Source organism: Canis lupus, chromosome 2 (assembly GCF_011100685.1).
Source record: "Canis lupus familiaris isolate Mischka breed German Shepherd chromosome 2, alternate assembly UU_Cfam_GSD_1.0, whole genome shotgun sequence".
NCBI lineage: Eukaryota > Metazoa > Chordata > Mammalia > Carnivora > Canidae > Canis > Canis lupus.
This window is the reverse complement of record NC_049223.1, coordinates 81,420,234-81,446,113: the sequence shown is the minus strand read 5'-3', so window position 1 is coordinate 81,446,113 and position 25,880 is coordinate 81,420,234. Positions and strand designations below refer to the sequence as shown.

The following is a 25,880-nucleotide window of genomic DNA, read 5'->3' as shown; positions in this document are numbered from 1 at the left end:
AGTGTCTTTGGTGGTTTTCCTAGGAACTGGCTTTGATCTCGCCTGGGGTGTTGCCTGGAACATCCACACATGTTCTTTCCATGTGGTTTGGGCTTCTTTGCAGCATGGCTGCTGGGTTCCAAGACCAAGGGCTCCATGAGAGCCAGGCAGAAGCTATATTGTCTTTTATAACCCAGCCTCAGAAGTCACACAATGACACTTATACCAGAGTCAGCCTGCCATGATTCAAATGGAGGGACATATACCCCATCTCTCTTTTTTTTTAAAGATTTTATTTATTTATTCATGAGAGACACAGAGAGAGAGAGGGAGAAACAGGCAGAGGGAGAAGCAGGCTCCATGCAGGAAGCCCGACGTGGGACTCGATCCCGGGACCCCAGGATCACGCCCCGGGCCGAAGGCTGGCGCCAAACCGCTGAGCCACCCAGGGATCCCCTGACCCCATCTCTTAATAGGAAAAATGTTATGGTCACATTGTTATAAGAACATATAAGATGGGAGATTTTGTCGTGGCCATCTTTGGAAAATAAAATCTGTCACACTCAAGCACCACTAGAAAAAAATGTAATGGAAAAATTAATCTGTTCATGATTCCCCCCCCCCAAAAAAAATTCCTGATTCCAACCTCAGTTGAATCCTTGACCCCACCTGGTAATAATTCTACATCATTTCTCTGTTCAACTTGCTTCAATTTGCAATGGTTATTTCAAATATTCTCTGCCATAGTAGGTCTATGTAGGTCTCACCTAGATAGGTCATACTAGTAGATTATGTAGGTCTCACCTAACACCTGTTCCCAAACTCTTTTTCTCCTGTCTGTGTCCTCTAAAGAAATGAGAAAAGTGGGCAGCCCGGGTGGCTCAGCAGTTTAGCACCGCCTTCAGCCCAGGGCCTGATCCTGGAGACCCGGGATCGAGTCCCTCATTGGGCTCCCTGCATGGAGCCTGCTTCTCCCTCTGCCTGTTTCTCTCTCTCTCTCTCTGTGTCTCTCATGAATAGATCAATTAAAAAAAAAAAAAGAAAGAAAGAAAGAAATGAGAAAATCTAAACATTCACTTTTATTTTTAAACATTTTTATTTACTTATGATAGTCACAGAGAGATAGAGGCAGAGACATAGGCAGAGGGAGAAGCAGGCTCCATGCACCGAGAGCCCGATGTGGGATTCGATCCCGGGTCTCCAGGATTGCGCCCTGGGGCAAAGGCAGGCGCCAAACCGCTGCGCCACCCAGGGATCCCAACATTCACTTTTCTAACCTTGCTTGCATCTATGTAGCAGAGTCCTGGCCAGTGAGATGTAAGCAGAAACCTGCTGCAGGAACTTCTGGCCAAACTCTTGCCTTAAACAAGAAAATGCTGTATGGAGTGGAGGCAGCCAGCCCTATTGTGACCCTCCAGGAAAGGCCAAAAGAGTTAAGAAGGGACACCTGGGTGGCTCAGTGTTTGAGCATCTGCCTTTTTTAATTTTTTTTTATGGTGAAAAAATTTATATTTAGATTTATAGCCGGCTGGACTCAGTTTAGATGATCCCAATTTTGTTGGCAACATCCAAAGTATCATAGAGCATCTGCCTTTGGCTCAGGGCATGATCCTGGAGTCCCAGGATTGAGTCCCGCATCAGGCTCCCTGCATGGAGCCTGCTTCTCCCTCTGCCTGTGACTCTGCTTCTCTTTCTCTGTCTCTAATGAATAAATAAATAAAATCTTAAAAAAAAAAAAGTCACAAAAATACAGGCCCCAATATCATTGAGTCACTGAACAGATACATCTACCTCCAGGCTTCCTATCCTGTGAAAAAAATAAATCTTTATTTGCTTAATAAGTCACTGATAGGCTTTCCGTAGCTGATACAACCACTCTTCTCCACCCCTGCCCCTCCACGTTTTCTCTTTGTTCTCCACAAATGACCTTCCATTCTTTACGGAGAAGTCTTCAGCGGGTCATTGACTCTCCTGACACCCAACTTACCTGCTTACCTGCATCCACAACCACCCTGTTTTCTTTTCACTTGTTATAACAGGAGAGGGGTCCCTACTCGACGGATGTACTAATAGGGAGATGCCACTCTCGCATCAGTTTTGGTTTTCTGACCTCTACCCAGCCATCAGCTATGTGGCCATGAACAGGCCATTCAGGTAGCAACCACTTCATTGAGTGGATTCTAAGCTGTGCCCAGCAAAGGCTCTGCAGTAGGCGCCGGGGAGTGCCAGGTCTAGCTAGGAAGGAGACAGTCCCAAGGAGGAAACTTTACAAGGCAGGGAAATGGAGTCTTGGAGGAACCCCAAGTTCCAATGTGGCTGGTGTGTGTGTGTGTGTGTCTGGGAGGGGGGAGGCTGCAAAGTGCAGGAAGAGCTCAGGAGGCAGGTGTGCAGAAGGAGGCAGAGGGCAGATGCTCTGTACACTAGGGAGGGTCCACAGGGTTTTGGTTTTAACCCTAAACCGCTGGGACAGAGTGTGAATGAAGCTCTCTGAGCCTCAATTTCTCCTTGGTGAAATGCATTTTTTTTTTTTTTTTTGAAATGCATTTTAGAGCTCTCTGCTTAGTGGTCTCCTATACCGGGTTCCTTAAGGGCAAAGAGGAAAGACGCGTGTTTTTACACACTTTTGCATCCACACGGCGCTTAATAAACACACGCCTCTCGGTTGGACGAGTGCGACCGTGGGGTCGGCGGCCGGGTCGCCCGCGGGATTTCCCTCCCCACGCCGCGCTTCCCAGGCCTCGCCTCCTCCCAGCTCCCCGCCGCCCCCGCGCCGCCCCCGCGCCGCCCCCGCGCCGCCCCGCCCCTTCCCAGCGTCGCGACACGGCAGAGCGGCCCGGGCGCGCTTTACGGCAGCCGCGTTGCGGCGGGGCGGGGCTCCGGCGGCGGGCGCGCTTGGCGGCAGCGGTGGGAGGCAGGCAGGCCGGCAGGCAGGCAGGCAGACGGAGTCGCAGGCGGGCGGCGGCGGCCGTGCCGGGGAGTGAGGGCGGGAGGGAGTGAGTCACTGAGCGCGTGTGAGGGAGGGAAGCCGCCGGCGGGCGAGCGAGCAGCCCGCGCCGTCCGCGCGCAGCCCCAGCCAGGCCCCGCCGCCGCCCCGCAGCCCAGCGCCGAGGCCGGGCCGAGCCGAGCCGGGTCGGGCCCGGGCCATGCTGCTCACCGTGTACTGTGTGCGGAGGGACCTCTCCGAGGTGACCTTTTCCCTCCAGGTCGACGCCGACTTCGAGCTGCACAACTTCCGCGCGCTGTGCGAGCTCGAGTCCGGCATCCCCGCGGCCGAGAGCCAGGTACGCCGGGCGGGGGGGCGCGGGCGGGGGGCGCGGGGGCGGGGGGCTCCCTCCGGGGCCGACCCTCCCGCCCTCCCGCTGCTGCTGCTGCTGCTGCTGCTGCTGCTGCTGCTGGGACCTGGGGGCGCCTCCGCCGGCCCGCCCCCGCGCCCGGAGGGAGCTGGGACGCGCTGCTGCCCCCACACACACGCACGCCCAGCGCGGACCCTGACCGCAGGCGCACCCGCTGCAGCCCGAGCGGTGCCTGCACGGTGGGGCGGCCCCTCCCTCCCTCCCTCCGGCTCCTGGGCCCTTTTCTGCCCTAACAATCCCGTGTCGGGGGTGCCGGGGACCCTGCCTGCCTTACGGACCGCCCGCAGAACCGAAGCAGCAGCTTGGGGTTTGCAGGAATCCATGCATCCTGCTTCCCCAACCAGAAATACCAGTTTGGATCACCGTGGTAGGTTGAGGTTTCATCTTCCTTTTTTTTTTTTGGAGACAGAGCGCGAGCTCCTGCCTAAGCAAACGCAATTTACCTTTAAACGCAGAGGTTTGCACTCGAAGTGAAGGGAAAAGTTTTGAGAGTTGCCTTACCTTGTGTTGAGGCATTTGGAAATGCCCTGTTCTAATTTTCCAACCACATGGCGTTTCTGGTTAAATTCTTTAGAGGAAAATAAGAAAAAGAAAAAGCAATTTCCCCCTCTACCTCCCCCTACCCCACCCCACCCCCACCCCCCGCCCAAAAGAAGGGCAATTATTAGTTCAATTCAAGCTGTTTGTTTCTCCGGTTTCTTCACTGGTGGTAGGCCGGGATCCCTCTTTACTTCAGGCCACAATTCAGAGTTTGGATGGGCTCAAAGTTCAGTGCTTTACGAGGACATTTTTTGTAAAGATGGCCTAGTATCTTCTCCGTGCGATTTGCCTGTTTCATTTCCCTGCCCCGCTGGAAGGAAGTGCAGCTGCTCTTAACATTTTAAATAAGCAAAGTGAATTTATTCTCAGGATGCCCTGAGGCTGTCACCAAACAGAATTGGTGACGATAACTCTGGCCGTCACGCTAAAAACGTTCAGATCTCCACTTGATGGTAAGTGGACACTAGAGGACACGGCCTTAAACGTATTAAGAAACTCATAGAAGTCCTCCAAGGCCCCAGAATGTAAATCTTGATTCCCTACCGCAGTTAGGAAATAGTTCCAAAAACTATTGCCCAACTGCAGCGTGTTCTGCCCTGTGTTATGGTAAACAGATGGCGTCAATATTTTTGTTCAGAAGTGAGTATGATTCCTCAACACTATTGTGAGCTTTAGAACCTTGGCATAAGTCTAGCTGAGGATCAAGAAAGAATTTGTTTCAGAGTCTAGAGTGTCATTCAAATAGACTGATGAAAACTATAACGAAATTGGTAAGAAGAGGGTTTTTTGGGGGTTTTTTGCACATTTTTTTTCTATTAACGGCAAATCCACAAAAACTGAGGAACCAGTTCCTGACAGTGAATCCCTCAAGTGGAGAGCTAGCAAAGGACAGTTTAAAGTAGGGAGGCACGCTCTCAAATATTTGGAGGTGGCTTTTGCAGTGGTTTTCTTCCCTCTGGTGGTTGTGTTACCCTGGTTGTAATCACCAGCTGGTGGGGGGAAATAAAAAATTAGGATGTAAGTTGATTCTGCTGTTATTAGGACTTGGGAGAAGATGAAGAGATTGCCTCTGTTCCTGCCCCTTTTGAGAGGGGCTGTAACAAAAAAATTTAAGTGAAGAGAGTGTTAGAGGGAAAAGACAGTTCATTGTATAGTCAAGGCAGGCGCTGTCCTCGACCAGCTCAGGACAGCTCAGGACGTGAGGACTACCTCACTCCTCACTAACTGAACAATTAGGCTAACTCCAGATTTCTTCCTTATTCCTTAGGTCACCTTTTGGGCCTTTACTTCCTTCCCAAGCCAAATTCGCATATACAAACCTGGGCTCCAAATACTGTGAACTTTGTATTATAGAGTGTAAACAGCTCCTGTGTTTCAAGTTTGTTCCCTTAGCTCCATTGTAACCTAACACAGTATCTATTTTAAGATGTCTGGTGGTCGGTTGTCTTTTCAGTTGTTTGCCCATCGGGCAGGAACAGGATCCACCCTAGACACTTGAGTCATTTCCGTTCACCAAATCATAACAGTAAGCATCATTATAGTTATTACCTACAAATATATCACTTACTCGAGGCTCCCCTCCCACCCCTTTACCTCCTAGGTTCTCCCCTATTACTCATCCTTCCTTCTCCCTCTCACAGTTCTGGTCTCTTTACCTCACTCCTCGTATTCACCTCCATTCTCATTCCTTCACCTCCATTTTTAAAGGGATTTCTTTCTTTCTTTCTTCCTTTCTTTCTTTCTCTTTCCTTTCTTTCCTTTCTTTCCTTTCTTTCTCTCTTTCCTTTCTTTCCTTTCTTTCCTTTCTTTCTTTCGTTTCTGACTATTCTTTCCTGTCACGATGTGTCCAAACCACTGATCTCCAAACTTTTTCGGTTGGTCACGTATCCCTCTGAGTAAGATGCTTTGGAACATACATCTTTGTGATATATATAATTTATGAACGAATGTGATATGTATCTTGTATATACGCACATGTATATATATAACTGAAAGCCTCAGTTATGTAACACACACTAAGTAATATGTATATTACGAACAACCAACCGTAGGATAGAATTTAAGGAAGGATGAACTAAAATAAATGGAAGTGAAAATTCTAGTATTTTTCTGTTCCTTCATCTTTAAAGAATTGTTTTGCATGCCTGCCCCACATTGAGGATCGCTGGTTTAGAATTCAGTCTTTCACATCAGCATTAGTTGTGCTTAAGTATGCACTTGGGAAAGGCGTTAATTTTTAACAGCTCTAGTCTGATTATAGTAGTTATAATGTGATGATAACAAATTTAGACTAGAAACTATCTCTACTCATACATGTGATTAAAGCTGGGCATGTTCCATCTCTTAATACAAGTGTGGGCTTGGAAGCCAGTCATAGCCCTGTTTGATACTTTGATGCAGACTTGGCTGGGCAGACTTCAAAGAATTATCAGAACTTAGCTTCACTTTAAATTAATGTCTTTGTATTTTTGAAACATCATTATAATTTACCCCTGTAGGTGGCATATGGTAAAAACGTGTGCAGAATGTGTAAGGACTCTCAAATGAAAGGCATATTTAAATACCAAATAATAGCAGTAACTGTATGATCCTGGAAAAGCTGCTCTATACACAGCATGGTTTGTGGTTTGTAAATGCTATTTCAAATCAGTGGAAACTGAAATTTACTATTGTAGCTGGTTTTGACCTGTTTGTTTTTGCAGGTAATTTTCATGTAGTTTTTTTCCGATAATTATTGCATATTCATTATAGAGAATTTGTAATTGAAAGGAAAAGAAGGAGAATAAATTACTACCTCATAACCCCCCAATAACTGCAGTTTACTTTTTAGTGTATTTTTTTCTAAGCTTACTTCCTTTTATATATGTATCTTTTAAACACAATGTCCTAAACTGTACTAGCAGTTTCAACTTTCTTTGTTCAGTCAACACTACGTTGTCAGCATTTTCAAATTTATAATTTAATGGCCATATCATATATATAGCATCCTATAGATGTACTACAAAATTTTTTAAAGGTTTATTTATTTATTCATGATAGACATAGAGAGAGAGAGATAGGCAGAGACACAGGCCAAGGGAGAAGCAGGCTCCATGCCAGGAGCCTGATGCGGAACTCGATCCCGGGACTCCAGGATCGCACCTTGGGCCAAAGGCAGGCACCAAACCACTGAGCAACCCAGGGATCCCCAGATGTACTACAATTTATTTAGCAATTTCCCTATTGCTGGGCATTTAAATTGGGGAAAGCTGTAGGCAGTTATGAGTAACATTTCCATAGATATCTATATACTTTACTTAAGGCTTTGTCCCATTTCTGATATGGAATTGCCTGGTCTTTTGAAAGGCTTTTAGAGACCATTATCAAATTGTTTTTCAGAAGGGTTGGAAAAGTCAAGCTCTTGCATGCGATAATATGTGTAGATCACTTGACATATAGTAGGCTTTCAATTAATGTTAGGTAGTATTATGTAGCCGTTTTTTTTTTTTTTTAAGACTTTATTTATTTATTCATGAGAGACAGAGAGAGAGAGAGAGGCAGAGACACAGGCAGAGAGAGAAGCAGGCTCCACGCAGGGAGCCCGACGTGGGACTCGATCCCAGGTCTCCAGGATCACGCCCTGGGCCGAAGCCTGCGCTAAACTGCTGAGCACCCGGGCTGCCCTTATGTAGCCACTCTAGATGTGAGTCCAAAGATTTTGTGGCTATATGTGGCCCTTAATGCTAAAAATGGATTATGATTTCTGTTGATTGAAGGCACCCATTCAGAGACCAGGAAACATTTGACATCGTGCTCAAAGGTCTTGGAGTTGTTTTAATTAGTCTTATTGAATGTTGATTAAGAGTAGAATTCAGTCTCAAGGGTGCCGCCTCTGGAATAAGTACTAGCAGGTGTGCCAGTTTTGCAGCTTAAGACTGTAGCAATATCATTTTTCCTGTTAAATGTTCTCATATCTGGCAAAACTAGAATTTTTAGCCTTGTGGTCTTTGAGTTGGGTGTTATGGTAGAAAGCATCACAAATGCCATTACTGAAACTCACTTTGTTTTGACTGTTTGAAATTTGAAGTCATTGGTCTAATATATTAAGCTGGAAAATCATCTAGATTTATTCTAGGACTTAAGCTATAAAGCAGTTGTCTTAGACTTTTACACCTGTTTTAACAAAAAGAAATCAGTTCTTTGTGGCAGTTTTAATTTCAGCTAAGCTTTTGTTTATCTCACTTGTGTCCTTGGACTAAAATGGAATATGCCTGCTGCTTTGTCAGTGTGAAGAATGTTTGCTCATCACCCACATTCTCCAGTCTAGTATTCTTAGGAAATGGGGCTGATAGCAATATTCCACATTTCATATGTGGTGGTAGTTATTGTCTGAATCTTAAATTTTTGTTGTTAGATGAGGCTGTCTTCCATTTAAAAAAAAAAAAAAAAGATCTTGTCTGCTGAGGAAGGACTGTTAACACCATGAAGTGATGTAGTGCATCTATAAACTGGGGAGTCCAAAGGTTGAGGAGTTGCTAGTGTTCTTTCTCACGTTCAGAGCAGGGGATAGAGACATTGAGCAGTGGACAAAGTTTTCATCCCCCTGGTGGTGAGTATAAGCCCTTAGTGGATGGCTTAGTAGCTCTTGTTCAGGTCACCAGCTAATTTGCCAGGACTTAGGTTTGGGGAAGTTGTATGTGGTCCTTAAGGAAGATTATGTGCTCTATAGTCAGGCAGATGTGGTTCCAATCCTAATTTTTAATAGCTGTGTAGTCTCAGATCACTGACCTCCCTGTATGTTTCCCTGCCCATTAAATGGGACAAATAAGGCCCATCTCTTAAAATGATTGATACTTAAATGAGAGGATGTAGGATAAAGTGGGAGACCGTGAGAACCCATTCTGATAGAAGCGCACACAATGTTAGTGTTTTAACGTGGCTCTCCAGGTTGCATTTCCAGCCTGAAGAGATTCAGGGATCTGGTAGACAGGAGGAGCATTTTGATGCTCTTGAGTGTGATTTCCTGTTGTAGAGAAATGTTCTTTTGTAAGTAGTTAGAATGTGCCAACTGACTATCTCCAAATATACCAATAGTTGGGTTTCTGAACCTGGACAATTAAGGAGTGGGCCATGCACCACTCAGGTACCTTCATTGTGGTGGCTCCGGCGTCGTTGGCACCTTGTTGTAAGAGCTGCCTGTGTGACGTTTCTCTTGGCATGCCTCTTCTTGCTTGTTGCACACCTCAACATGTGAGACTTGTCACCACAGATTTATAGTAGTTTTCCCAACAATCCCACAAGTTATGATATGACCCTCAGGTTGTATTGCAGTCTGTATTGATTCTGTTTACTTTACTGTGTGATATGTACTTAAATAAGGGAGAACGAGAGTGAATGGATTGATGGAGTGACAGTTGCAGTCTATTGTAACATGTTTCAACTCTGCAGGTTGAGGCTAAGAACTAACAATACATTTTCTAGTCTATGTAGAACTTATAAAATACAGTCAGCTCTGCAGGCTCCGAAATCACTTTTTTGTGCATCCCCAGAAGTATTTGGTTTTGGAAACTCGGGTTTCCTGTTAGTTCTGTTCCTTGTTTCAGTGCAAAACCTGCAAGCTGATATATGACAGGTCATTTTTCCACAGTATATATCTTGTATTTTTCAGGTTCTTTGTTAGGAAGTCTTACTCTGAAAGCTTTAAGGACACATGAGGAAATGCTGTAAAATGGGAGTGGAGCAGAAAGACCTGAAAGGGACAGCTGTAGTGATTCTCGAGCCCCAACTGCGTGCTTGAAAATGGGGAATGGAAAGCCTGGACCAGCTGAGCGACACGGCTCCATCAGAGCCAGGACAGGACACAGGCTCCTCAGTTTGCATGTGGCGTGGTGCAAAGCAAATCGTTAGGAGTAAACCTTTCAAAGCCTGAGTTTATTCTGAATGTCCCTCTGGAGTATGTGATAATGCAGGGTGGGTTTTATGTTTCTTCATGGTAAAATTACCCTATGTCCTTTGTTCCTTTGCTTTCCACAGCATGGTGTTTCATCTGCTTTTATGCTCTCAGGTTTTCTTCTATGTTTGATTGTACATCATAAAAACATTTTTATCAGTACATCCGTGAGCATTTTGCCATCTGTGTTTAGTTCTTTTCTGAGTTTCTTCCACTTTTGTCTTCCACTCATAAGTGGCCAAACCTGGGGAATGGTAGAAGAGAAGGAAGGATGCAGAGCAGGTGGTATTTGGAAAACTTGCAGACTTACCAGTGTGGAAGATGATTTAAAAGTGGACACCCTGGGGGGTGCCTAGGTGGCTCAGTCAGTTAAGCGTCTGCCTTCGGCTCAGGTCATGATCTCATGGTCGTGGGATCAAGTCCTGTGTCAGGCTCCCCGCTCAGTGGGGAGTCTGATTCTCCCCCTCCCCCAGCTCATTTGCTCGCACGTGCGCGCACTCGCGTGCTCTCTCTCTCTCTCTCTCTCTCTCTCTCTCTCTGTCAAATAATAAATCTTAAAAAAAATTAAAATGGACACACCAGGATGTCATGCACAGCCTGGTGCCTGTAATTAACAGTATTGTATCAACACTTGAAAACTGCTAGGAGAGGGAATGTTAGACGTTCTCATCACAAGAAAAAAAGGCATTTGAGATATGGCAAACAAAACAAAGTCCTGTCCTCAAGTAACTTACATTTTAGTGGGGCAGAAAGATGATAAAGAAATAGATTGTAATATGAAAGGTGAGGGTACATTTTAAATAGAGTGATGAGTGAAGGGCTCTGAAAAGGTAATGTTTGATCAGAGACCTTAAAAAAGAATGATGGGCTGGCTCCGCCGGCAAAGCATGCATCGCTTGATCTCAGGGCATAGTGCCTACTCAAAAGAGATGACTGGGAAAAAAAACATTCCTCAGGTAGAAGAGCAAGTGAAACAGTCTCAGGGGGGAAATTGATCATGTTATTCGGGGAACAGCAATTACAGTACAGAGATGAAGTCAGGGAGACCCAGGGGCCACTTTGTTTGGGCCTGGTAGAGAACGGGAAGGACTTGGGCTTTTATTGCAGGTGTGATGGGAAACCGGCAGAGCGTTTTGAGCTGGGACTGACATCTGATGAAAAGGGACACTATGTAGTCTTCCTCCTTTGTGCCATGCCACCTAGTGCCTTATACCATTCAATCTTTTCTGGTTGTAGATTGTCTATGCTGAAAGACCTCTCACAGACAACCACAGATCGCTGGCTTCCTACGGCTTGAAAGATGGGGATGTTGTGATTTTACGACAGAAGGAGAATGCAGACCCTCGACCTCCGGTGCAATTCCCAAGTAAGACCTCCCCGACACAAGCATCAGGAGAGAGCCTAACAGGGTGGGCCAGAGCTGTGGACTAGCTTTGGGTTTAGAGTGCAGGGTACAGGCTCTGACCGCCCCTTGGTTGCCATGTAACTTTGGATGTGCTAACTTCCCTGAGTCCATTTCCTTACGTGAGAATAGTGCGTGTGTGACCTGCAGCACACAGCATGCCCTCGATAAATGGTCACCTCTGTTGTTATCAATAATAATTTTGCCCTTGGGAAGGACTTAGGAGGCCACCTCTGTCCGCGATTCCTCACGGACTTTTGCTACTTTGTGTCTGGCCCTCAGCCAGCAGACCTGTGTGGAGCAGTCAACCAGGCGCTTGCACCCACGTTGCACAGGTCTCATTACTGTTGTGGGGGAAGAGAGTCCTCTTTATAATTTGTTATCACTAACGGATGATGCTCTGATTTTAAGTAATGTCTTCAGTGTTACATAGCTAGTAAGTGAAGGCATGGGAACTAAAACATAGTACTTTTCCTATTATACTGAGCTTTATGAGCAGTAAGCAGCCGGACCACCAAATTCTGTTCCTTCCCCACCAGCTGTGTTCATCACGTGAAAGGAAGCTGTTGGCTGTCTTGATGTTCCATCCAGAATAGGTGTTTATACCCTGGAATCTGTGCATTGGAATTTAAAATGTTGTTTTGTCCTTGAAATAATATGCAGAATTGCGTGGCTGTGAGCGTTTGATGGGGAGAGGATCTGTGGCTTTCCCAGATACTCAGAGGGGTTCATGACCTGTAGAAAGTTGGTAGGGCTCTGAGGTGAACTGTGTGATGAAATGTAATTGGTTTCCATTTTTGCTATCTTCATATAGATTTCTGTAAACAGTGTTTAGTCTTTAGGTTGGCTGGTTTTATAGTTTGTGGTAACAGCTGATGGGTGTCTGGGTGATGATGACACACTCCAACTCAGAACACAGTGCTTCCATTCAGCCTGAAACCGGGGCTCTAAGAGACCATCAAGCACTGTTCTTCCCAGATCGCGGTTACATTAGTCCCTTGGGGCTACTGTTAAACTTTAGAAAGAATTGTGATTCAAACATGCCAGTCAACAAAAACCAAATCTTCCTTTGGTTAATTTAGTGAAACTGTTAGTTCTGGAGATTCACTGTCTTTTTTTTTTTCCCCTGTACCGTCCCATATGGATGAGAGCCAATAGGTGGGGGAGGGGAGGTGATCTCGTCTATCAGGTAAACAAGTTTCTCAAAATGATTCTGAAGTGAATGGCCTCTCAAGATAAGTGTAGCAGGGTTAGAGATAAAATTTCTTGACCCACAGAGAAGGGGCCGCCTGTATGTTTTGCTGGCTGGTATAGATTAACTCCCTCATACGCACACACGTTCACTAGCTGCCGGCTGAGGCCTGTTTGAAGAAAGTGACTAGTTGAACCCATGCTAAGAGGCAGAAACTGACGCTGGAATTTAAAGCTTCCTTTCTATTGATGTCTCATAAGCTTCGGGATGGCCTCAGATGTGGGACAGGGGTGACCATCAGATACATTTTTGGGGATTGAGGAGATGGAGATGCACTCAGTTCTAGCACCCCATTTTGGCTCTGCTCTACTTTTTCTTTGCTAAGGTAAAGCTCCTTTTTAAGTAACAGCTTTATTGAGATATAATTGTTATACCTTACAGTTCACTATTTTAAAGGGTACAGTTCGTTGATTTTTAGTATATTCCAAGTTGTGCAGCCATCACTACAATCAATTGTAGCATATTTTCATCACCTTGAAAAGAAACTGTACCTGTTAGCAGTCATTTCCGCTCTGCCTCCAAGCCTCCTGGCCCTAGGCAACCATCAGTCTACTTTGGCTATTTTCCTAGTCTGGACATTTCATATAAATGGAATCCTACAATATGTGGGTCCTTTGTGTGAGGCTCCCTTTTATTTTCATTTCATTTTAATAAGGTCAGCTCAGCTTGGATTATAGAACCCGGGAGTTGTAGCCTCTAAATCTCTATCTTTTGGTGACCTCAGCACTGAGAACTGAGCATGTTCCTTCTCTTCTGTTTGTCTCTCCTGTAAAACAATTATACCTGCTAGCTCCCTGGGAGTGTAAGAGTTAGCAGTGATGCAGAGATGAAAGTGTAAATTCCAAGAACGAATATGTTTAGTGGAGACGGGTAGAATTTACATCTAAAATGTATGCCGTTCACTTGGTTTGTATACTATTCTTTACCCAAGGTGGGCAGGCTCTTTGAAACATGTCAAAGTGGACTGGGATTTTTCTCAGTTACATCCAGATTTATGTGGTTACATTTAGTGAGACTAGCTTTGATGTTTTAAAAACACAAGTAAAAATGTGTCATCTCTCCTGGGATACTGTCTAAGCCAAAAATCTAGGGTTACTACCATTGTCGGCACCCCTTCTCTGTTCTTGCCTGTGGGTTCACTCAGACCACAGTCTTTTTATTCAGTCAGCGTAGGAGAGAGAGCAGGGGAGAGGTCAGATGTCTGCAGTTACCATGTACTACATGCCAGGTATCAGCAAATGTTCTGCTGTTCCCTTCAAATGCTTGTTTGTATGGAGTCACTGGAAGTAAACTTTGAACCGATTTTCCCCAACAGACTTACCCCGAATAGACTTCCGTAGTATAGCTGTGCCTGGCTCATCAGGCTCCCGGCAGCGCCAGCCACCAGGAGCACAGCAGTCCCACTCATCTCCTGGAGACATAGCTTCATCTCCTCAGGGCTTGGACAATCCAGCCTTGCTCCGAGACATGTTGCTGGCCAACCCCCATGAGCTGTCCTTGCTGAAGGAACGCAATCCACCCCTGGCAGATGCTCTGCTCAGTGGAGACCTTGGTAAGCTTATAAATGTGGAAGACTGTGGAGCTGACCTGAGGGGAAGTAGTTGTGTTGCCGCACATGTGGAGAAACTCAAGCAACTGGTGTGTTCAACCCACTGTGTCATGGGATTTCTTGAACCTACCAGTTGCTCTCTGAGAGGTAAATTAGTGCTGGCATAAAAGGCTGAGTTGCTTGACAGTAGTGATAGGATTTTACAACTGCAAAGAGTTCTGAAATCCAGCTTGACCAGCCTCCTCCATTGACGTTTTTTTTTTCCTCAAATTATTTTCACAGCACGTAATCTAGGTACTGATATATTGTTCAGTTAGACTCTCAGGTTGAGAGAGCACCAGTAAGCCAGTTGAAGCCAAGTGAAATGCTTTTAGTTGCAGAAAGTATGTTCAGTGCTGTCAGCCTGTGTGGTAAAGTGGAACCCCTTATTCTCACCCACCCTAAGCGTAATGGTAGTGGGGTTGTTGCCAACAGTCTGGAGCTGTTTTTGAGTCATTCTTCTATTAAACAGTGTTTACTTTTAATCAACTTTATGAGTAAAGTTTTTTTTCTGTAAACTTCTTCAGTTTTACTCTTGGATTTATGAAACTGTACTGATTAAATTTTAAAATGTAACAGACACTTAATAGCTCATTCTTCAGTTGACCATTTTTTAAACCGTAATAATTACCTAACAGAAATGCAGATTTTAAGTATACAGTTCATTGTGTTTTGACATCTCCTGTAGCCACCACCCCAGTCAAGATACAGAACATTTTTCTCACTCCAGAAGTTCCAGTATATTCTCTGCAACGAGTCAGTTTCTTCCCCTTATGGACTACTGCCATTCTGATACTTGTGGTTTTGATCAGCACGTAAATGGAATCATACGATATGTTCTCTCTCACATCAGGCTTCTTTTGCTCGATTTAATGTGTTCTAGATTCATTCGTTTTGTGTGTATTAATAGTTCATATGACCATTATCTTGGTGTCTTTAATTTCTTATGTAGCTCATATCTAGTCACCAAAGACCTTGATGATGGCATACTTAAGTTTATACGTTGAAATGCATCCTCATTTAAGAAATTTAAGGTGGCTCTTGTAACGTACACTTTGTAGCAAGCAGTATTTTCTGTTTACTCACTTTGCTGCCAATTCATTAGGTCAGGTAGGTAGGCTAGCAGTAGTTTGCATTTAACTTACCTGGTTTAAGGCAGAGGGTGTTGTACAGGGAGGAAAACTCGAAGAGGAAAAAACAGGGTCGTAGTGCTCTGATTTTTTTTAATTGAAGTGTAGTTGATACACAATGTTACCCTAGTTTCAGGTATACAACACGGTGATTCATCAAGTCTCTGCCTTATGCTGTGCTCACCATAAGCACAGCTACCATTTGTCATTACAGTACCATTGACTACATTCCCTGTTGTCGTGCTCTGTTTTATTTCCAGATAACAGGTTAATAGGGGCAGCTGGGGAGAGCAGTGGAGCCATTTATCTGCTACGCAGATAGTTATCCCCACTGATTTCAATCGAATTATTAGCATCTCTGTGTAGAAACAATATGAGGGATGACTTCTTACAGGAAGAAATGATTTTTGCAAATTATTTCTTTATACTGAATTTAGGTGACATAGTCTTGCCTTAGAAAATAGCAAATGAATGTAATTGCTCATTTACAGTAATTCTGAGGCATCCTTTCTGCATCTCTTTACAGTTGTATCTTGAGAAACTATTTGATCTGGAAAAGTACTAATAAAGAATGGAAATAGAGTGGTACTCAAGACTTTCCCCCTTATTTTTGTAGAGAAATTTTCTAGGGTCCTGGTGGAGCAGCAGCAGGACCGAGCCCGGAGAGAGCAAGAAAGGATTCGTCTCTTTTCTGCTGACCCTTTTGATCTTGAAGCTCAGGCAAAAATAGAAGAAGATATAAGGTAATGACCCTTTACCTAAAGAGCAAGCTTTAGAGAATCCAGAGTTCCCAAATGACAGGTGACCCGCTATCAGGTGGGCATCTGCTCTAACATAATGTCCTTGTTTCATATTTGAGATAGCAGCTGCAGTCCTATAGGTCATTCTCTCTTCTGTTTTCCTCACCCGTTGATTCAACATTACAAAAGTACACAAGTCCCTAACTTAGTAACTTTCTCTTCAAAAACTTTACTGAAGACTCTGAGACTAGCCCATAGTGCATCATTAATGCAACTGCAGGTAGATGACCCCAGGATTGAGCAGAATCCCCAGCTTGGTGAGCTTGTTAGGCTGGCTCTACAGGCTGACTGACTGGAATCTCAATCCTGAGACATAATACGTGAGCCCCAATTTAAACCCAGACTTGAGCATGAGTGGATTAGAGACAGAGCTCAGGACAGATGGAACCCTGCAGTCCTAGGTCTGCTTTCGTCCTACTGTTCTTGCCCTGGCTCAGTGGATAAACTGAGTGCCAGACACTTTTCCAGCTCCAGCTTCTCTGATGCTGTGGTTCTCACCTGGGGCTATGTTAAAATCACATAAGAAGCTTTAAAAATGCAGGTGCTTGTGCTTTACTCCCAAATCTGATGGATCGGAATCTTAAGAGATGGGGCCAGAGCAGGTACAGTGATGCTAATGCCAGCTTTGGTCACATTACTAGTCACAGGCAGGATGATGCCCTTTTATCCCTTAGAATGAAAGAACAACTGCTCCCGACTCCCATTCAGTTCTTGTTGTGAATAGTGAAGGCCTTAGTGCATAGTCCCCCGCCTTATCCAATCTCATGTTCCCGTGGGTAAACGTATTCCAGAAGCAGATAAATCAGAAGATCACTAGTAGCCTAATACCACGTCACAAAACCTATGTCATTCACCTCACTTCATCTTATTATGTAAACATTTTATCATCTCACATCATGAGAAGGATGAATACAGTCCAGTAAGATATTTTGAGAGAGAGTGCATTCATATAATGTTTATTACAGAATATTATAATTGTTCTGTTTTATTATTAGTGATTGTTGCTTCTCTCTTACTGTGCTTTACTGATAAACGTAGCTTAATCATAGGTATTTGTGCACAGGAAAAGACACAGCATTTAGAGGATTCGGTACTCTTTGTGGTTTCAGGCGTCCACTGAGGGTCGTGGAATGTACCTCTTGCTAGTAAGGGTGGGCTGCAGGATAACTAAGAACTCTGTCCTTCTTTGTCATATTCTTTTGTTACTTGAATGAAGCCCAACTGGGTCATTTTTTTTATACTGTCAGCTTGGAAGTCAAGTAATGATTATTTATTTCTTTTCTTCTCTAACTTCATTTGAAATCAGGGAAATTTAAATTATATGTCAGAATCCGTTGACAGCCCCAAGCCATTCATTTGTGTTCCTGTTAAGTGCCCCCATTCATTGCATCAGTGTATTTGTGTATGAATGTCTTTGAAAAAACATCTCACTACTTAAATCTACCAAGAAAAATAGGAAAAAATTTGTGTTCTCTGAACTAGACCTCATTGCAGCTCTGAGGGAACCGGACATAATTCTCATGAATAGATGTGTTCAACCCAGGAAGCAGGAGTAGTGGGAGGGAGGATGCCAACATTGTGCTGTTGGCAGAGTAGCAGTGAGATGAGGCATATTCGTGTAGCTGTGAGGGTCCAAGGGAGGTTAAGGAAATGGGGTAATGAGTACACTCTTTTAAAAAAGACCTCGTAAAATAAAAAAATAAAAAAATAAAAAATAAATAAAAAAGACCTCGTGCCTCTAAAGTGACTACATCTAGGGCCCAGAATAGCCAAAGTGACTGGTATTATCTCAGAATCTGATTTTGCTGAAATTTATCTTGGTTAGAGTCCATGCAAGGTCAGGAGTGTACAACTAATTTTAGTTCATTTCTAAATTTAATAATGTGGCATAAGAGAAAAGCTGTGTAATTCTATCAAATGCCTCTTAAAGTTTTATTTGGTACGCTGCACCAGTGATTACTCAGGGTATATGTACACTGGGGTATAATAGCCTGCATAGCTCCCTGACTAAATAAAATAAGTATGCCTTTGATTTTCTGAAAAGTTTCATATATTATTACAGAATGGCTGATAAAACCATCAGTTCAGTTCAAGGTAGAGTATTACTGCAAAAAAGGATAGGCACTAGAGTTAGAGCAGGGGTCAGCAAACTTTTTCCATAAAGAGTTAGATGATGAATACTTTAGGGTTTGCAGGCCATGCCGTCTCTGTTGCTAGGACTCATGTATGCCACTGCAGTACCAAAGCAGCCTTTCGTGGCATGACAGTATGGAAACGAACGGTGCAGTTGCATTCCCGAGGAAGTTTGCTTACACAGACAGATGGTGGTCAGTAGTTGTAAGTTATCCCCATCCTCGGGCCCTGTTCTGTTTGTGTCTCAGTCTTAGGTACGTTGCCCAGCCCCTGCCCTCGTTTCCATTAATGTCGGTAGTGTTTGGTAATGTTTTTAGAAGGAGGTGGAGAAAAAAAAAAAAAAAAAAAAAGGAGGTGGAGAATGAAGGCATGAGATGTGGGAGTAAGCTAGAACTCCTTTTTAAATCCATCCTTTTCTCGTGTAGGGATTAGAATATGTCTGATGTTTGAAGAAACGGTTTTGACAGACCAAGTTAACTGTCATTTTTGTGTGTGTGGTTTTCTAAGTGATAGCCAGGTAGTTAGAGAGATGCAGCATTTGCTGAGTGTCTCCTCTTCTGTTAACAGTGTGTTCTGGATGCTTTCTGCCTCTTAGCCATGCTATAATAGGCGTCATTACCCTCATTCACAGGTAGAAAACCCAGTCTCGGGGATTAAGCACAGACATGGCACAATCCGTTAACACCCATGTATTATATTTGCCAACTATTTCTGATGCACTGGTCGTAGAAAATGTATCCAGATACCCAGTAAATCCTCCGGTAAAATTGGAGCATTTGTGAAATTCTGACATTCTACAGAATTAAAAGGTTGTGACCCTTACTCTCCAGAGGTTAATTTTCCTGGTTCTGAGCTTGTAAAAGAAGCAGAGCTGTCTTTTGTGAGAAAGCCATGTGTGTGCCTTTAGATTTTCTGCCAGCTGTATCTCACTACCTCACCTGTTGTGGAAAAGAGCACCAATGTTCATTTCCATGACTCAGCTTCTATAATAGGGGCAAAAGATGTGACTGATCTCTGGGTTGTGTCGTTCCCCCCACCCCCCGGTAAGGAAAGGGAATCTTTATTGAAGTACCAAGGCCTTGGGGCTTGGGCAGGAGGCTGCCCGGCAGGCAAAGGAAGACCTAGCGGAGGGGCCTTATTTGACCTTCTTCTTGGAATGCAGGTGGTTGGTGTGGCCCCGCTTCTTAAAGCAGTTGACAGAGCAGGGGTGCAAGCAAGGAAAACACTTGCGGCAGATACCTCGTCGCAGTTGTGTTTCTGGGCCAGCTGGCGGAAGGAAGGTTTGATGGTGCCACTCTGCAGACAGCACCAAGTGCAGGGTGGACTCTTTCTGGCTGTTGTCATCTGAGAGTGCGCCCATCCTTCAGCGGTTTGCCCACAAAAATCAGATACTGCTGGTCTTGCCCGTCAGGGTCTTCACAAAGGTCAATGTCTGCATCTGCCACTTAGACACCTGGTTGAAGAGAAAGCCAAATCTGTTTTTAATATTGTGACTTTGAAACAGATTTCTCTTCCTGCAAATAATGATTTTACTATACTTGGTTTTGGTTTGTTACAGGCAACAGAACATTGAGGAAAACATGACAATAGCTATGGAAGAGGCTCCCGAAAGTTTTGGCCAAGTAGTGATGCTTTATATTAACTGCAAAGTGAATGGACATCCTGTGAAAGCCTTTGTTGACTCAGGTGATGTCTCCGTCTTTGTCTTTCCATCTGTCCCGACATTCTGACCTGATGCAGGGAGAAGGGGAGACTCTGATGCCTGTCAAAGCTGGCAGTAGTCCTCTGCACTGGGGGCTACTTCACTTGCCAATCGGTTTGTTTGTTTGTAGCAGGTTTATTCCTTAAACATTTCTTAACTGGTTTTGAATTTTGCAGTATGTCCTTTATCTTCCTACCTCCCCTTACTTGGCATCCTGACTTTTTAGGATACCTCTGTAAGAAATTTGGGAGTAAATGGGTTTAGAAGGAGCTGTAAGAAGCAGCTGAATACGGTATAGGTCAGACAAATATTTCAGCATGGCCTGTGTGCCAGCACTTTGCCAGGAACTGAGGAGTCAAAGCTTGTATGAATCAGGGTTCTTGCCCTTAATCTAACAGCCAGGTCAGAAGACAGAAGACAGGGAGTTTCCCACTTGAGGATTTAAATAATCCTTATACCAGCTAGCACCTTTTCTCACAGTAATAACTGCTTTTTAATAAGATCACAGCACTGTGTGGGTGTGGCTTGGTGGTCTTGTATGTCTTAATTCTGTGTAGCTCACTCAGGCTGTCAAATAGGTTGAGTTCCTAGAATAGTAAAAGGTCCTGCTCAAGTAATATTTTCTTCCATTTGTTCATCCACAATTATTTGAGAACATGCTAGGTTTCAGCTGTCATTAGGAGTTTGTATTTAAGATGCATACTTTCCTGGGAGGAACACATCTGCTAATTATTCAGTTTAAAAAATGTCTGTTGAATGCTGTAGGCAGGGCACTTGTGCTGAGTGTTTGGGAGTAAGACTCACTAACTGGTGCTGCATGGGGCTCTTATGAGTGAGAGAGACAAATACGTATGTAAGAGACCCTAATATATTTTTTTAATTTTTATTTATTTATGATAGCCAGAGAGAGAGAGAGAGAGAGAGAGGCAGAGACACAGGCAGAGGGAGAAGCAGGCTCTATGCACCAGGAGCCCGACATGGGATTCGATCCTGGGTCTCCAGGATCGCGCCCTGGGCCAAAGGCAGCCGCCAAACCGCTGCGCCACCCAGGGATCCCTAAGAGACCCTAATATTAACACTCAACATTTATTGGGCCCTTACTGTGTGCCAGGCACCATACTAAGTGCTTACTATAAATCATCTTAATTTCATGTAATCCTCAGGTTATCCCTATGTGCCATATTCAACTGTTAAACCTATTTGATAGAAGAGAAAGCTTGGAGAGGTGATCCCACTCTTCAGGTAGACAGAGTTCATAAGTAGTAGACTTTGGATTCAGCCCCTGATCTGTTTGATGCCACGATTCAATGACTGCAAATATCACATGTGTGTTGAATACCCGTCAAGACCACATTCTCCCTCTGACCGGGGTGCTTAGGCCTGGCTTCCCCAGAGCAGGCACCTAAACTGCCCTATCTCCACAGAGTTCAGGGCTTTGAGCCGAGGCTTGAAAGGCAAGAGAGTGGCAAAAGGGGCCCATCTGGTCTTGGGCTTTCTTACTTTAAGTCAATAGGTAGCTTTTGTGGAGTAGAGTGGAGAGAGAGGAAAAAAAAAGAGATTGCCTTCTCCAGTTTTTTTCTTCATTTTTGCTGGGCCCTCTTGAATCTAACCTACCTCAAATGCCAGGAACTTTCAATACCCATTAGGTGTAAGGTGCCTAATGAGTAAAGTGAACAGGAAGTGTTGGAACTGCATGAGAGAGGAGATCGCTGGGCTAGGCCAGTCAGTTGGGGAGGGAGGGGGGGTTTGAGCTGGGCCTAAGGGATAACTGGCATTCAGAGAAGGGGGCATCAAAAGGGGTATCCTGCAGGAAGGTCAGCGGGAGTAAGAGACAGAGGGACAGCTTGGTCCTGTCAGTGGAGGGTTTATAACAGAGTATAAGGCTGGTAGCTGTGTCTGTTTGGGCTGCTGTAAGAGTACCATCATCGACTAGGGGCTTTTAAACAACACAGATTTATTCCTCATAGTTCTGGAGCCTAGGGAATCTAAGGTGAAAGTGCAGGCAGGTTCAGTATCTGCTGAGGACCCACTTCCTAGGTCACAGAAGTTCATCTTCTCACTGCATACTCACATGGCAGAAAGGGTGAGGGGGAGCTCTCTGGGGTCTCTTGTATAAGGACGCCCATCGCATTCCTGAGAGTTTCATCTTTCACCTCCATGACCTGATCACCTCCCAAAGGCCCCACCTCCTAATGCCATCACATTAGGAATGTGATGGTTTCAAAAAAAAAAAGGAATGTGATGGTTTCAACATAGGAATTTTAGAGGGACACATACATCCAGTCTGTAGCAGGAGGCAGTTTGGCCAGATTAAGGTGGACTCTTGATGCTGTGGCAAGGTGGTTTGAAGCTAATCTTATAAAGAGGAGGAGCCATTGAGGATTTTTGAACAGATGAATAAGTGACCTAAAGAAGGTGATATTTGAGGAAGACTGCAGACTGTGACAGATCTGGAAAATTCTGTATCCCTCAGGGTCAGAATCGTTCCCTTGTTTTAAATTAAACCTCCACAGGGTGGTTTGGAAAGCAGAGAAATTGTCACTAGTGAGGGGAATAGGATGTGAGCTAGGCTGATTGCTATAGTTAGAAGAAGGAAAGTCAGAAACAGAAACTGCATAAAACTTACAAGGTTGAAGCAGAATTTGAGAGTGGGGAGAAGGCTAAAAGACAAGCAGTCACAAGTGAACAGTGCACAGTTTTATGTTGCAAGAAAGTAATTCCATTGGTAAGGAGAGAAATCCAAAGTGCAAATTACTTAGGGAGAAAGTTTTTTTACCTGTGGGCTTTGAGATGGAAATGTGGAGCCCTCAGGTATGTAGACTAGAGTCTTTGGAAGAGATTAGAACTGTAGGGAAAAAGAGAGAGATGTCTGTCTCCTGCACAGGGCTGCTCTGGCTGTGTGGGTGAGAACACGTGAGAAAAGGTCCTAATAACTGCCCTCTTTCCAAAGGAAACAGTGTGATGGTTGACCAGAGATGGGGAGTTCAGCTCTTACTTATTTAACAGACTGCAGGTTTTACCTGGTAAATTACAGTGTCCCAAAGTTTGAAATAAAAATAGTCTGATAAGATGTTTAGAGATACTCAGTGAAGATGGATCTGAGAGTAAAGAAATAGTTAACTTAGCATTTCCATCTGTAGACGTAGTTTGAGTTTCTGGAAGCCCTCTCTAGGTAGTTTTGCTTTCTGTCAGTGAAGTTTTAAAATATCATCTAATTGTTCTATTTAAACAAAATATTCTTTAAAAAAATAAATGCATTTTTTTAAATTAAAAAAAATAAACAATATTCTTTCGCTCCTTGTGAGGTTTCTGCGCTGTGTTTCAGATTCCAGTGTGGAACTAAAAGTTGAATTAAGCATGGCAGGAGCAATTAAGGGTGATTAAGCTAGGTATGAATAATTTTACGCAGACCAAAGCTTGGGTGTGTACTTGCTCTCTGCCCTGGTCTCAGACTGCGTTTTTTAATTATAACACAAACATGGATATTGTTTTTATTATCTGATGTTTCCCTCCACCTCCAGGTGCCCAGATGACTATTATGAGCCAAGCTTGTGCAGAAAGGTGTAATATAATGAGATTGGTGGACCGTCGGTGGGCAGGTATCGCCAAAGGAGTGGGCACTCAGAAGATTATTGGAAGGGTACATCTAGGTGAGCAAAGTCACTGTGGGAGTCTTTTCAGAGTAGTAGACGTTAAACTTTTATTTTGCATGTTTATATCTGATGCAGCCAATGTAATCCCCAGAAATTTTAAATCTTCTGTTATGTCAGAGTTTTAAATGTACATGTTTTAGCTGGTTACAAAAAAAATCAGTCACTGTACTTTTATGTTCCTGATCCTTATAGATCCCTTTCAACTATTGTAGTTTATTTCCTTTTAGCTCATTTCCTTGGTGCTTACCTCCATATTTCAAAATAACATGTGTATTGTGCTATTACTGATACGTAAATTCTGTTGAGAATTGAGCCATCTAATTGAAAATGATTGCTTTTCTTTTCGTGTCTAGTATTGTTTTTCTTGTAATTACTGGTTTGTTTTGGTCGTTTCGTATTCTGTGTGTTACTCAATTTCTAAACACTTAGATAGTCGCGTAAATCTCCTTTATGCATTTCATCCTGTTGAAGATTCTTCTGGAGACAGGACTGGTGCTTCAGAGCTGCTTCACAGCTGTTGTTTTAGAATCTCTTGCTTGGGTTTCCAAAGGCTCCTTTCCTCTTGGTGTGAGATCGGATTACATGCATTCCCTGTCTTATTCTTTGTAATTTTGCTCCTATGAGAGTACACCTTCCAGTAGCTTCCTGAGGAAAAGCATAAGGGAGAAAACTGAGTCCTTACATATCAGAACTTGTCTTTTTTTTCCTATACTCTACCAGTCTGGCTAAGTTGGAAATCATTTTTGTTTTCTGTAGTTTTTGTCAGTGTTGCTGTAGAGAAGCTGGCTGCTGTCCTATTTCTTGATCCTTTATGTGAAAGATTTCTTTTCCATTTCTGAAGCTTGTAGAATCTTCTTTGACCTTAATGGTTTGAAATTTCACAGTGATGTTCTCGGGTGTGGATCTTTCTTCATCCACTGTGCTGGGTGCCTTTCACTTCCTCCCCCGAGCATGTCTGTTGCTCAGGTGGGACAATCTCCTATCCTGGACTTGTCTTCTAGTTTTCTTTCTTTCCTGTTTATCTCTTTCATGTGTCCTGGGTGTGTTGTTTGTTGGCGGGATTTCAACTTTGCCTTCCAACCTTCCTGTTATGTTTTGCCCTTATTTGATATTCGTGTTACGTAGTTTTCTCGAGTGTCTGGCGATCCTCGGCATCTGCTTATATTGAAGATTAGGACACCAAAGAGCTATTTGGAAGATTACTTGGATGGGCAGCCATGTGTGATTGTAGGTACTCTGGGAGTTGGGAGGATAGGGCTAGAGGCTCAGTAAACTCTAACTCAGCCCCCCCTATTTCAATTATGTGCCTGTTGTGTCCCTGTCTTCTTTTGTGTCCACATCTGTTTTACCCTCTTGAGAAAATAAACCTCTCGTCCACTGTGGGGGTGAAGGGAGGAAGTCACCTGGCTGAGCAGAGAGTGAGAGGGAACCCCAGGATCTAACTGCCTCCTGCAGAGACCTTCATCCCTGGTGGCCCAGGTCTCTGTTCATCAGGCTCTGGGGAGCTGTGTGCTGTGAACTGGCTTGCTTCCCGGTTTTCCTTACTGCCCTCTGCTTTCTGTTCTAAAATTGTGTTTCAGTTTTCTTTTCTTTATTTTTGTCGTTAGTGATTTGTACCTTAAAAAAGCCAACTTTTATTGTGAATTTTTTAGGAGTAAATGGAGTAAGTATATGTGCTCAATCCTTCATTTCTAACCAAAATTATTCTTTTTCTTAATACCTTATATCCTTTTTGAGTGAGACTCAACCACCAAGTACCATTTGGACTTAATCTCTTTCTGGCCTTTTTTTCCATGCATTTTATTCTTGCAGAGAAGTGGTCATATAATATACAGAATTTTATGCCCTGTTTTATGAAAAAATAGCATTCATAACATTTTCTCGCTGTTGCTATAAATTTCATAAGCACCATTCAGATGCAGAGCATTCTCTTGTGTGGGTTAAATGGTCAACTTTAAGGATAAAATTTTCCTCAAATATTTTATTATTGTAACATGACAGTGGATTTTTATGTAGTTCTGTGCACATTTTAATTTTTTTTCTTAGTCAATATTCCTGTAAGTGAAACTATTGACTCAAAGGTTATGAATACTTAAAGGCTCTTAATGTATTTCTAATTGTACCAATGCAGCTTTTCCAGCACTGAATTAGTATTCATCTTGATGTCCTTATACAATCAAGGATTATTAGTTTTTACTTCTTAACGTACAGATTAAAAATGTTTTTTTTTTTATTGTAAGTTGCTTTTCTTTTACTGCAAGTAATAGTTTCTACCCATTTTTCTCTTGTAATATATTTGTCTATTTATTAGACTCTCTGTGTTTTCTTTTGTCGATTTGTGTAGACTAAGGATAGGAAGGTATTTCTTCCTCACATACACTTCCCGACACAAGTAGGCCTGAACTACCACACACAGGTT

The 25,880-nt window shown here is 43.6% G+C and overlaps 1 protein-coding gene across 4 annotated transcripts in view; it reads left to right on the top strand.

Annotated features, from left to right (window-relative positions):
* Positions 1-3,058: 3,058 nt before the first annotated feature.
* The window catches only part of DDI2 (DNA damage inducible 1 homolog 2), a 35,556-nt gene continuing 12,734 nt past the window's right edge, over positions 3,059-25,880 (top strand). Inside the window, exons 1-6 of one of the 4 annotated variants that reach the window (XM_038531911.1) lie at positions 3,059-3,260; positions 11,038-11,167; positions 13,771-14,007; positions 15,790-15,916; positions 19,665-19,792; positions 23,330-23,458. In XM_038531911.1, coding sequence (XP_038387839.1) covers positions 3,123-3,260; positions 11,038-11,167; positions 13,771-14,007; positions 15,790-15,916; positions 19,665-19,792; positions 23,330-23,458 — 889 coding nt within the window. In that variant the 5' untranslated portion in view covers positions 3,059-3,122. Of the gene's footprint in view, positions 3,261-3,680; positions 3,700-11,037; positions 11,168-13,770; positions 14,008-15,789; positions 15,917-19,664; positions 19,793-23,329; positions 23,459-25,880 lie in introns of those variants that run through there. The other 3 variants (XM_038531906.1, XM_038531907.1, XM_038531908.1) reach the window with 3 other exon arrangements.